Source organism: Schistocerca piceifrons, chromosome 4 (assembly GCF_021461385.2).
Source record: "Schistocerca piceifrons isolate TAMUIC-IGC-003096 chromosome 4, iqSchPice1.1, whole genome shotgun sequence".
Lineage (NCBI taxonomy): Eukaryota > Metazoa > Arthropoda > Insecta > Orthoptera > Acrididae > Schistocerca > Schistocerca piceifrons.
In genome coordinates, this window is record NC_060141.1 from 574456210 (window position 1) to 574470406 (window position 14197).

Here is a 14197-nt window from a genome sequence, read left to right on the forward strand (position 1 = left end):
ATAAGTTTATTTGCTACTTGCCAGCCCATTTCAAATTTTTGTGCAATAGTCATATCTTTCTCAATACCTTTCCCATCAAGATTTATACAGTTTCTTCACACCTTGTATGTGGCTTTTATTTGTTCAGTTGCCTCATTTGTACTTTAGTTAACTAGTGAAACCACGTAAATATTGATCACTGATGATTGCAAAACGATTTCGCACACAATCCAGAACGCTGCCTAACATTAAATCGGCTTGCCACAAACACATATTCAAACAAACAACTTGCAGTGCCTGAAGGTTTCAATCCATTTCTTTATCAAGCACAACAAATTCCTGACAATATTAAAAGAAATTTCACTTTCTAACTGATGATACCCACAGTTCTTTTTTTACTTCGCAAGTCCCAGCCAAACTGCAGTCCATTTCATTTCAAAATATGAAATAAGTTACTGGTATGTACAAAAATCCACTTTCAAAATGTAGTAGAGAGCAAGTAATTTAGTACACTCTTGCCATACAATTCAGGCTGCTATCTCACTGCTTCAATTATTCTTTCGTCATTTACTACAAATTTTAAGAAAATAAATAGTGAAACGAAACTATTCAGAACAAAGTAGCGAACAACAAATGACTCATATCAACCACGAAAACCACCAAGAAACGAAATATGGAAATCTGTGCATGGCCATGTACTGGGAGGAAATAATGTGTTCAACAACGGATGGATGGCGTCAACCATCAAAACTTTGTTCCTGAGAAACCTTGATGGTGCTGTGATAGGCGGGGTCATTGTAGATGCTGCCATATGAAATGCATTGCACAATATTTTGACAGGATAGGGTGTGACATGACACGATGGCCAGTATGAATTCACCTTTAGAATGACCTGTCTGTCGCCAGACATATCTGAGTTACTGCTAATCTCTTGTTGAATGAGACTGCCGTCCTCAGTAACGTATTTTGCTTCTCTATTTTATCTCGTATCAACACTAATAATGTGTCGTACAATACAAAACTCATTGGAAATGATATACATAATCTTGTGTGTCTGTGATTCTGCTTTCAGTTAAATTAACGTGTCACCAGCGACTCCTTCTTTCAACCAATCTTTAATCTTTGGTTGTTTTCTATTGCTTGCAAGCTATAGCTAATATATTTGCAGTACACGCTTTCTTTTGAGTTTTCGGTATCGCAACCTTGTAAAATCGCGTTTTCAACAAATAGTTTTTGTCAGTGTTATTGCCGGGGGATGGCGCCGACGGCGGATGTCGCCCAGCTCTCCCGATCATTTGAAACAATGCCAAAGACACGACCGCAGTTTCATTGTCTTCGACCGCATCTGGCATACCACCGACACCAGGCGAAATTGAATACCAATCAACTGCATCTTGGTTGTTCGAAGAAAAGAATAAACCTAATTGTTTGTTACTATGTGTTTTCTTTTTTTTTTTAATATACCTCACCCTTCTGTGTGCCACTCGTGCCCTCCCCCACCCACTACCGGGGAGGCGTCGTGCCACTTAGTTTGAGAACCACTGGTAAAATCCCGACTTGACGGTGTTGGTGGCGTGACGTGACGTGTCGTGTCGGTCCTTTGTGTCTAGTGTGAATCTGGCTGTTCACTCTAATTACTACATCGCGGTACAGAAGGTGACAAGATGGCTGTACCTTATACAACATGAAGTAACAAATAAGGGCATTACTGACCAGACGTACAACAGACAGCTTTATGTAATACGCCGAAGGTTATACTCTAAACATAAAAAAATAATTTTTAAACTCTTATCTGAAAAAGATTAAGATCTTTGCAGTTTGCTGCGCAAAATGTAATTCCCCTGGTTCTAATTTAAAACGGATGGAGAATGTGTATATTAAACACTATCCTAAACGTGTTGATACGTCAGAAAAAACTAGCCTATCGGAAATTATGAGTGGTGAACTTTCATCGGATAGGACTTCGCAATGGAGTTCGGCGTTCCTTACCAAAATGCAGTGATGTCGAAAGAAAGCTACGAAGCTTAATGCAGACTGCTTTACTTTTGTGCTTTCAAGGTCAACGAAGAATTACTACTTCTGATTTTACAGTAATAACCCAACATATACAAAATGAATTTTTTTTCTGGGAGCAACTGACTGCGCAGAAACTAAATACGTTTCTTTGCCGCTGACGATGTTTGGTGTAAATGGATAGCAGCGGTGTTATTTTCAAATGTAGAATGAAAGGAATGTAATCGAAAATAAAATGTCAGCACGGGTCCAGGAATATTATTTCTTTAGTGCATATATTGCTCTCTCTTACGGAAGTCCCAGAAGGCATGAATGGGCAGAGCGTGCTTCAAGAAAGCGAAGACGAAAGTCGTCTGCGACTGGATAACCTTCCATCTGATGTGTTGTACATATTGTTTCAGTATTGTGACAGAGCAACATTAGGCCGATTAAGTCAGTGCTGTAAACGATTCAATGACATTGTTACTGGTATATGGGAAACATTAAGTAGGAAGTTAATCGCAACCAATCAACTAAATGATGAAATATGTAAAAGGTAAGAAGTACGGATACAGTGTTATCCATGTAGAAAATTTTCAGTACTAGTTTTCACTTGGTGTGCTCTATAGCCAAGACCTGTACATTCCATTATCATAGAAAATTAGCAGAGGGTGAGAGAAAAATTGTGCAAGAGCACGAGCTAATGTTGCTGCTACTCAGCTGATTTTCATTTTCTCGTATTTCAAGGTCTGCCGAGCGTGTGGGTTTACTATCTTTCATCAGCTGTGATATCTTTAATGCCCCACAAGCTGATAACGTAATTTATAAATATTAAGATTCACGATTCAGAATGGTCTTCTCTGCTGTTGGCCTTTTTTTCGTACAATCTCTTTAAATAGTGAAATGCAATCATTGACTCTGTAAATGGATAAGTTTTCAGAAATCTCTTTCCGAAATCAGCAAGCAGGTATTATTGCTTATGTGTGTGTGTGTGTGTGTGCGTGTGTGTGTGTGTGTGTGTGTGTGTGTGTGTGTGTTTTTCGTACAATCTCTTTAAATAGTGAAATGCAATCATTGACTCTGTAAATGGATAAGTTTTCAGAAATCTCTTTCCGAAATCAGCAAGCAGGTATTATTGCTTATGCGTGAAACACAACAGTTTTACCCCCACATAGCAGGGCAGATGTTACTTTTAATGAAATTAAAATGTTGTTAGGGGCTATTTTTGGTACATCACAGCATTCAATTTGCCATCCGTGGTTGTAATGTCAGTCTTGATTGATGGCAGCAAGTAGCTGGTTTTCCGTCTTGATCATGCACTTTACAGACCAGCGGCTGGACTAGTACTTGTCTTTTGTGGAATACTGTGATGCCACCATCTTAATGTCAGTTCGTTTTATTTTATCCCTTTATGATTAGGACAGGACAAAGGTTGTAGGTTCATTGTTTGATTACTGTTGATTGTTGCATTTCGCCTAGGTGGCCATGTTGCTTTTTGCCTACTTGGTTATTTGTGTGGAATGGCTTCTGATGAAGACAATTATAAGGGTTGCCTTGCAACAAAATGACAGTTCTGCAAACCTTGGCTGGAACTGCTGGTTTCCCTGTTTGTTCAGCAATTTTTATTTTTTGCAGCCTTCCCCACCAATTCCATTGGGGGATTCTGCCTTGTGGGACAAAAAGTCAGAGTCTTGTAAGACATGCTCTCCATGTATGAGATTTTTTTATTTTCAGAAGTATGTCACATGTGCATTCTTGCGCGCGCGCGCGCGCACACACACACACACACACACACACACACACCCGTCGCCTGCTCCCAAACTTGCACTTTTTATTAGTTCATTACTATATGATATATGTTTGTAATTTGCACCTAAGTACTTATCAGAGAATTGTCTGTTATCTAACACACTTTTATCAGTGTACTTTATGGTGTTTTCTTATAATGTAGACATAGTGTACTCTGGCACCACAAGCAAGATATCGGGGGGGGGGGGGGGGGGGATCCGGCATACTTGATTGAAGCTTATGTAGTCCATTTGGTCATTATAAAGGAACATCACATGAAAAATTGGATTACGTGATATTCTTCTATTTGTCAGCATGCCACAAGCCACACAGCATTGTGGAGAGAGGTGTGTGTGTTGTATCCCACATTTGCTCTGAGTGGTGTGGTGTAGTGTTGTGATAAATATTTAGAACAGTACATAAAATTTCTTGGTATAAAACCACAAGTTATTGACAGTCTTAAATAAAACATCATTGCCAGAGAAGAAAAGTGTCGTCTTGTCAGAGAGTGGAACTAAATTTTCTAGTAGGTTTCCCCACAACTCAGTGTTGTAAGGCTTGCAAGTGGGTACTGCATTATTTTTGTCTTATCAGGATGGATTGGAATGTTCATACTGGTTTTCTCCATCTTCCTTCCAATTACATTTTGCTTATCGCTGGGTTTCTCTTAGCAGTACTTTGTTGTTTGAAGGCATTGCAACTGAGCCAACTGACTGAGTGAAGTGCACCAATTGAGATAGCACCCTGGAATTGCATTTGGAAGGATGGTAGTTCAAATCCCCATCCATACTTAGGTTTTTCGTGGCTGTCCTAAATCTTTGAAGGCAGATCCTGGGATGGTTACTTTGAAAAGGATGCAACAGGAAGTGTCCTCGAATCTGAGATTGTGCTCCACCACTAATGACTGTGTCATTGATGGGAAGTTAAATCTCAAACCACCTTTTCTTCACTTGAGAGACATCACAACCACCACCCTCATGCCAGTCACTCTTAATTGTTAAATGGTTTCCAATGTGCCTTGGCTTTGCCTCATGGCCCAACTACAGCACTACTGCTTGTCCACACTAATTTGAAGATTTTACTGGTGCTGCCAGAAGCAGAGAAATCAGTACTACTTGAAAGATATTCGTTTATGTCAGAGTGCTACCATTGTTTGGCCGCCTTTTGACATGAAGTATTACTGTACACATTGTTAAGGATAATGGTGCTATTGTTGTGGCAAGTAGCTGACATTGCCTTCCCTCTCGCTCCTCTTCCCTCTGTAGTCCTAATGTTGGGGCAAGGCTCATCTCCTGCTGTTCCTGACAGCCAGTGTTTGAACTCACAAACTTATCATGGACAAACAGTAATTCTTCATTCACTGTGCAACAAATGTCTCCAGAAAAGAGATTTGGGATTAAAAATAAAGGCCTTTTGATTAATGGCTCTTGCACTACAGTGGATTGTGAACTGTTTAAGAACATTTGTAAAAGAAGTAAAACTTGCCACAGGCCGTTGTTCCTTTGCGGGTGGGCTGAGGGGAGGACAGAAAGACATGGCTGGGAAATAGTGGCATGTTTATGGGCCTGATGGCTGTTTTCGGAACAATTTTCTGAATAGACTAGTATCAGTTCAACAGCATAACAGCAAGTTCATGCTTCTGGAGTCATTAGTGGGTGCCCTTGATAAATGAGGCATTGCAGTTATTAAGACACTGATCCCATATTTGAGAGGATAGAGTTTGTGCTATCTGCCCATCCAGATTTAGGTTTTTCTTGGTTTTCATTAATTATTTCAGGCAAAGTGTGTGTGTGTGTGTGTGTGTGTGTGTGTGTGTGTGTGTCCAGCATTTCCTCCTAAGCCACTGGATTAAATTCAATTAAGTTTTGTATACATAATGCTCGCTATTTTCAAATAAGCACTGTGGGGATTAGAAGGTCCTAGGTTTCACAGCAGCAAAGATACAGGCAATAAAGTGTTGTTCTACCCCCTTACATTAGGCTGCCCTACATGATGCATCCCCCCCCCCCCCCCCCATAAACCATGGACCATGCCGTTGGTGGGGAGGCTTGCGTGCCTCAACGACACAGATAGCCATACCGTAGGTGCAACCACAATGGAGAGGTATCTGTTGAGAGGCCAGACAAACATGTGGTTCCTGAAGAGGGGCAGCAGCTTTTTTAGTAGTTGCAGGGGCAACAGTCTAGATGGTTGATTGGTCTGGCCTTGTAACACTAACAAAAACGGCCTTGCTGTGCTGGTACTGCGAATGGCTGAAAGCAAGGGGAAACTACAGCCATAATTTTTCCCAAGGGCATGCAGCTTTACTGTACGCTTAAATGATGATGGCGTCCTCTTAGGTAAAATATCCCGGAGGTAAAATAGTCCCCCATTTGGATCTCCAGGCGGGGACTACTCTGGAGGACGTGGTTATCAGAGAAAGTAAACTGGCATTCTACGGATCAGAGCGTGGAATGTCAGATCCCTTAATCGGGCAGGTAGGTTAGAAAATTTAAAAAGGGAAATGGATAGGTTAAAGTTAGATATAGTGGAAATTAGTGAAGTTTGATGGCAGGAGGAACAAGACTTTTGGTGAGGTGACTACAGGGTTATAAATACAAAATCAAACAGGGGTAATGCAGAAGTAGGTTTAATAATGAATAAAAAAAATAGGAGTGCAGGTAAGCTATTACAAACAGCATAGTGAACGCCTTATTGTGGCCAAGATAGACACGAAGCCCATGCCTACTACAGTAGTACAATTTTATATGCCAACTAGCTCTGCAGATGATGAAGAAATTCGTGAAATGTATGATGAGATAAGAAATTATTCAGGTAGTGAAGGGAGACAAAAATTTAATAGTCATGGGTGACTGGAATTCAAGAGTATGAAAAGGAAGAGAAGTAAATGTAGTAGGTGAATATGGATTGGGGCTAAGAAATGAAAGAGGAAGCCGCCTGGTAGAATTTTGCACAGAGCACAACTTAATCATAGCTAACTAACACTTGGTTAAAGAATCATGAAAGAAGGTTGTATACATGGAATAAACCTGGAGATACTAAAAGGTTTCAGATAGATTATATAATGGTAAGACAGAGATTTAGGAACCAGGTTTTAAATTGTAAGACATTTCCAGGGGCAGATGTGGACTGTGACCACAATCTATTGGTTATGAACTGTAGATTAAAACTGAAGAAACTGCAAAAAGGTGGGAATTTGAGGAGATGGGACCTGGATAAACTGAAAGAACCAGAGGTTGTACAGAGTTTCAGGGAGAGCATAAGGGAACAATTGACAGGAACGGGGGAAAGAAATACGGTAGAAGAAGAATGGATAGCTTTGAGGAATGAAATAGTGGAGGCAGCAGAGGATCAAGTAGGTAAAAAGACGAGGGCTAGTAGAAATCCTTGGGTAACAGAAGAGATACTGAATTTAATTGATGAAAGGAGAAAATACAAAAATGCAGTAAGTGAAGAAGGCAAAAAGGAATACAAACATCTCAAAAACGAGATCGACAGGAAGTGCAAAATGGCTAAGCAAAGATGGCTAGAGGACAAATGTAAGGATGTAGAGGCTTATCTCGCGAGGGGTAAGATGGATACTGCCTACAGGAAAATTAAAGAGACCTTTGGAGAAAAGAGAACCACTTGCATGAATATCAAGAGCTCAGATGGAAACCCAGTTCTAAGCAAAGAAGGGAAAGCAGAAAGGTGGAAGGAGTATATAGAGGGTCTATACAGGGGCGATGTTCTTGAGGACAATATTATGGAAATGGAAGAGGGTGTAGATGAAGATGAAATGGGAGATACGATACTGCGTGAAGAGTTTGACAGAGCACTGAAAGACCTAAGTCGAAACAAGGCCCAGGGAGTAGACAACATTCCATTAGAACTACTGACGGCCTTGGCAGAGCCAGTCCTGGCAAAACTCTACCATCTGGTGAGCAAGATGTATGAGACAGGCGAAATTCCCTCGGGCTTCAAGAAGAATATAATAATTCGAATCCCAAAGAAAGCAGGTGTTGACAGATGTGAAAATTACCGAACTATCAGTTTAATAAGCCACAGCTGCAAAATACTAACACGAATTCTTTACAGACGAATGGAAAAAAACTGGTAGAAGCCGACCTCGGGGAAGATCAGTTTGGATTCCGTAGAAATGTTGGAACACGTAAGGCAATACTGACCCTACGATTGATCTTAGAAGAAAGATTAAGGAAAGGCAAACCTACGTTTCTAGCATTTGTAGACTTAGAGAAAGCTTTTGACAATGTTGACTGGAATATTCTCTTTCAAATTCTGAAGGTGGCCGGGGTATAATACAGGGAGCGAAAGGCTATTTACAATTTGTACAGAAACCAGATGGCAGTTATAAGAGTCGAGGGGCATGAAAGGGAAGCAGTGGTTGGGAAGGGAGTGAGACGGGGGGGAGAACAAATAAAAACTTTTAGGTTTGCCGATGACATTGCAATTCTGTCAGAGACAGCAAAGGACTTGGAAGAGCAGTTGAACGGAATGGACAGTGTCTTGAAAGGAGGATATAAGATTAACATCATCAAAAGCAAAACGAGGATAATGGAATGTAGGCGAATTAAGTCGACTGATGCTGAGGGAATTAGATTAAGAAATGAGACACTTAAAGTAGTAAAGGAGTTTTGCTATTTGGGGAGCAAAATAACTGATGATGGTCGAAAGAGAGGATATATGGCAATGGCAAGGAAAGTGTTTCTGAAGAAGAGAAATTTAACATCGAGTATTGATTTAAGTGTTAGAAAGTCCTTTCTGAAAGTATTTGTATGGAATGTAGCCATGTATGGAAGTGAAACGTGGAAAATAAATATTTTAGACAAGAAGAGAATAGAAGCTTTTGAAATGTGGTGCTACAGAAGAATGCTGAAGATTAGATGGGTAGATCACATAACTAATGAGGAAGTATTGAATAGAATTGGGGAGGAGAGGAGTTTGTGGCACAACTTGACTAGAAGAAGGGATTGGTTGGTAGGACATGTTCTGAGGCATCAAGGGATCACCAATTTAGTACTGGAGGGTAAAAATCGTAGAGGGAGACCAAGAGATGAGTACACTAAGCAGATTCAGAAGAATGTAGGCTGCAGTAGGTACTGGTAGATGAAGCAGCTTGCACAGGATAGAGTAGCATGGAGAGCTGCATCAAACCAGTCTCAGGACTGAAGACAACAACGACAACAACAACAACAACATGATGCATGTTGTGCAGGTTGTTTAGTGTGCCTTGGAGCGGAGGGGGGATATATGTGGATGGACACGAGTGAGCAGAGAGGGGAGAGAGTAAGAGAGGAGATGGATATTGAGAAAGGAGGAGGATTACATGGACAGGAAAGGGTGGAGGAGGAAACGGGCAGACAACAAGGAGATGCGGTGCATTTAGAGGCGGGGGGGGGGGGGGGGGGAAGAAGAGGTGGACACACAGGTGGGGATTGGGAGAGATTTGCCCATAGTGTTGAATGCATATGATGCAAGTAAAGCTACGGGGAAAAGGCAGGTGAATAAATAAATTTAAGATGGTGATTGCGCTTAGAGGAGCAAGAGTGGAGTGGCAGCATTTGTCTGCAATATACACCATGAAATACCTGTTACCCCTACTAATCATCTTCAAGCTTTGACTGTTCAGTCTTACACACTATTAAGAATAACTGGGTGCTTTTTGTATGCCCTTAATTTCTTCTCTTGGGATATTTCAATGCACGACATTTGTACTGGAGCTCAACATACACACTTGTCCCAGTGGTATACATGGGGGGAGGTACTTTCTGTTGAATGTTGTCTGGCTGCACAATATAGGGAAAATGATAACATCAATGCTGCAGTTGGATCATCCATAGTATTGACCAATAAATTCCTCTTCTACAACTGATAACTGTCCTTTGAGAAGTGACAGAGAACTTGTACTCCAGCAACCATTTTCCCATTTGAATCCACCAGCCAGTTACATCAGAACATGCCATCAAATGGATGTTAAGCAACGTACAAACGCCAATCCGGTCTCCAGGAAATATCACTACTGCCATCCACAGGACTAATAGTGCGTCTGTTTCTGGAGTCATCTGTTAAAGCTGGCAGACGGCCATTGCTGTTGTGGAGCAAGGATGTGATTTATCAGTGAGCAAAAAGCAGCAAGAATTATAGCATTTTTTAGACTGTTTGATACCATCAGCAGACACATGAGATTTGATGAGAAGGATCAAAGAGGAAGGTTCACTGCAGTGACCACTGTGGCGGTGCGATTACTACCCCAAAAGGTGTTGCGCAGATAATGACAAAATACGTATAACAAATTACTTCTAATGCCAGTCAAAACCCGAATTTCCCATTGCTAATGGAATCACTGGAGAAGATACATTTAGACTTGAGCACAACTAATGCTGAAGAGTACAAGAGCCCCTTTTGTACTTAGGAGTTAGAGCATGTGTTATCTGAGGCTTTCAAGACAGCAGCATGCTGCAACATTTGAATATTGGGTCACAGAATTACTTAATCATGTTTCTTGACTGAATCTGCCTTGAAGGATAATACTTAGATTCTTGTAGGGAAGCAACCATAATCCCACTCCGGAAGCATGGGACAGATCACCACGGAACCAATCAGCTTCCTCAGTGTAGCACTTGCCAGTTGTGTAGGGAACACAGCCACTTAGTATGGTCTCTAGTGACCAGAAAACTTCCGTCACCTTCAGGATGGTTACCTTAGGTATCACTCTACACATGGACCGATGGCCCTTGTAGTCTGGTCCCTTCAATCCCACTCTACACATGACCAGCTAATGCTATTGGAGAGTGATAGGAGAGGCTTTTATTGTGTAAGCACCATGAGGTAGGAAAAGTTTTTGTTACTGGGTAGGCCTATGATTACAGGGAGATACAATATCATCTGACAAGTTTATAAATGGGACTTCTGGGATTGCCCTTGTGATGAAGGAACCTGAGATCTCTTTACTTCCTCTCTTGTTTTGTCATCTGCCTCCTTAAATTCATTTTAGGCCTATTTTCATTTTTGCGTAATTACCATTAACATGCTTGAGTATGATCGACATTTCCATAAAAGAGAAAGGTTGGTCCTTACTCTTAAGGAATATAGCACCAAGTCTAATTTTGTGCTTAGTTTTGTGTAAGTAATTAATTTATTAATTTATTTTGACCATTCCTAACTAATACTTTTGTTATAGGGTGAAATCAGTAACTGTTTTGTGACTTAGATTCTATTGTTGACTTATAAACAAATATGAATTCTGTACTAATTAAAAAAATTTGGAAGGCGAACTACTGTCGTAAAGTATTTATTTGGCTCTCTTCGAAAACATATTAGCAAAGCCAGCACTTAATTAATTCCAAAATAATTACCAGGTTTGTCAAAAGAATTGTTTGTGTAGCTATATCTGTTAATTTCATTATTTAAACAAATAATTCGGCCTAACATTTGTGGTAGAAGTAACTGTTTAAAAAGAGGAATTTTTCAGTGTATTCAGTTAATTGAATGAATTATGTTCTAATTGTAATTTCTGTAACTTAAATATTGAGCAATGTATAGTTTCAGTGCCTATTATTGTGAGGATACATATAAAGGGCTGAGGTTTGGTCCCGAGACAGTCGGCCCACCGCTGATTTTCAGACAGGAATTATGTATCTGATAAAGTAACAACAATGCATCAACTTAACAGTGGAATAAGTGTAACACAGATAGGCCGTGTGTTAGATCTAGTAATGACAATGTCTGTTCCAATTATTTGAGAAATAGTGCCACACATACCGTATTATTCTGCAAGAACTGTAAACTGTGTAATTAGGTTTTTGCTGCTAGTAGATGTTCAACAGCAAATTATTGTAGCAATACGCTGATGTTTGCCTGTAACCTATTAATGAGGCTTATCAACATTTACCAATAGTGAACTGACCATATAATTGTGTAATATTGGGGGGTTGTGAACGGTGAAAGTAAATAATTGTGAAACGCAATTGTGCAACAGTCGGATACATCATATACAGTTGTCAGTGTTGAACTTCCACTCCCCATTTTTCAACCAGTATAACAATGCAGTACGTCGATACTCAGGGCTATCAACGAAGAAATAAGGCAGGCAAACGTCACATCCTCTAGTTATATTGCAGTATTTCCTTTCGTGACATTATTTTAAGTTTGGAGTTGGCAATGTTTTCTCAGACTGACATACCCAGGAAATAATGTCCCGAAGGGGAGATTGTCATTATCAGTATTGTGTCCACAGTCAGGAGCCCTATTTCCTGGGTGATTTTTTTTCAGTCTTTTGCTTGTCTTCTAGTCTTGAGATGATGATCAACAACTGCAACTATAGTGCTTCCACATCAGAAGCTACTGCACAGAGGAAGAGGGCAGTAGGGAACATGGAGAGGATGAGACTGTCTTGTCCAGAGTAGCAGAGAGAGGCAGCAAATATCTTTCATGTTGTCAAGCCTTACAAACTGTTGCTGAGAACCAAATGAGCATAATAGCCATTTCGCAGTATTTAGGACGACATTTATCACTGTCCACCACTATTCACTGATCTACAGGCTTCAAATTATCGCAGTGTGGGGAGGAGTGAATTTTAGTTTTGTGTATGATGTGTTTTTAATAAACCAAAACTGCAACTGTGGGATAAGATTCATAGTTTGAGGAATCAGTATAGTTCCTGGACTTCAATGAGAAACTGACCTTGTTGCCACACTGGAAGCATTTCAAGGCAAAAACTCTAAAGGTTCAAAGCCTGTTGAAAGTGCCTCAGTTGCAGATAAATTCTCCATAGCGTTATTTTACAGAGGAGTTGTTCTGTTGTGGCTGTGTTCTTCTGCGAGATCATCCTATCTTAAGTCCATAGGCCTCATTCAACATGAAGGCATTAGATTGGCAACAGGAATCTTCAGGATAAGCCGTTTTCCCAGCATCTGTGCTTAGGCTGGGGAATCGCCTTTAACCTTGTGGTAGGTTCCTTATAGTGCAACATATATATAAGCTCCGGTCATCCCCACAGTCTCCATCATTTAATCTGCTTGTGTGATCATCAGTAGAGCATCGGTGAGTGGTATTCTTTAAATTATATGTGTATAAAATTTCCAATAGATGAACACAATCATTTTCAAGGCACAAACGAAACTAGAGATGACTGTGTAAGGCAACCATAGGTAATTAATGATCATCTAGTAACATGTACCAAGAAAAAAAGCCTTAGTGAATTTTTCAGCTGATTTTAGTTGTATTTAATGTTTTGCATTGTAATTATATTATAGTTCTATTAGTTTGAGGAAAGGGCATGAGTGCGCATGATCTTTTACTATTCATTTTAATATATGGATAAAGAAATGTTGTCTGTGTTGTTTTAGCCAGGCAGTCTTTCAAATCTGTGGTAGGTGGGCATGCTGTGGTCCCGAAAAGATTACTTATGAAGAAAGACTTGGTTTCAATAAATTTGTACATTGATATTAAGCAAGGGTCTGATAACCATGGTGTTGAGTGCTCTCAAAAATATTATCACTGTCACCATCAACATCAAGTGTGGGTAAGTAAAGCTTTGCTAGAGGTTGGGAGGGGGGAGCAAACACAATGGAGATTGTTAATGGGAAATAAAATTATAAATCTTACCTAGAGTTGGGGCTATTAAAAGAAAAAGCATGGTAAATATCAGTAACAAAAATGTCAGTGCCTATAAATGTCGTCTGGTTAAGAGCTACTCATCTGTTACCCCATACCATCCTTCCATTGGATGCTGCCTCAAACTTAACATTATGAAGCATTACCAACATTGATCATATGACACACAGTTGCAACGTGTGAATAGTAAACTGCTTAGTAAACTTATGCAGAAAATTTTACAGATTTCTATTACATGTGCAAAATTTTATACAAGATGTTTCATTTCAGATCATTTCGCACTTTACGTGAGTGGGAGAAATGCCAGATTTCCAAAAATTGGACTAATGGACGGTTCAGGGAAGTGTGTTATTTCGCAAGCACGACCAGGTAAATTTTGCTGTTGCAGCAGCTTTGAGGGTTTATCCAACCCTGGTTTTCAGCATTTTATACTATATATGGAACTTTCATAAATCATGCCGCAGTTGTCATTATCAGGCCCACATTTCTACCAGTTAGTTTAATATTGGTACATAACCCTTGAATAAATAACATGCTCAGAACTGGAGAATGGTTAGTCCTGCTGGGGAACGAGCATTGTGTGATATGACAACATTGTATGTATGAAGGTATTACTTTCTTGGTCGTGTCGGTGTCTTAAGAAAGGTTATGACTCCTGTAAAAATATTGCTGGTGTCAAGATGAGCAATACATAACGGAGATACATGTCTACTGTAACTAAAACTTCACAAGTGTGGGGCATCTGAGTATGTGTTACACTTCTGTTGTTTTGGATGAGTGATTCTTTACCTACACAAACTTTGTGTTGCCCTATTTTATTGTG

General features: G+C 40.0%; 1 protein-coding gene across 2 annotated transcripts in view; it reads left to right on the forward strand.

Moving 5' to 3' along the window:
* The first annotated feature begins 2132 nt into the window (after positions 1-2132).
* LOC124794975 (F-box/WD repeat-containing protein 4-like) overlaps positions 2133-14197 on the forward strand; it is a 100567-nt gene continuing 88502 nt past the window's right edge. For both annotated transcript variants that reach the window (XM_047258707.1, XM_047258708.1), the window contains exons 1-2: positions 2133-2527; positions 13645-13743. In XM_047258707.1, coding sequence (XP_047114663.1) covers positions 2301-2527; positions 13645-13743 — 326 coding nt within the window. In that variant the 5' untranslated portion in view covers positions 2133-2300. The remainder of the gene's footprint in view (positions 2528-13644; positions 13744-14197) is intronic.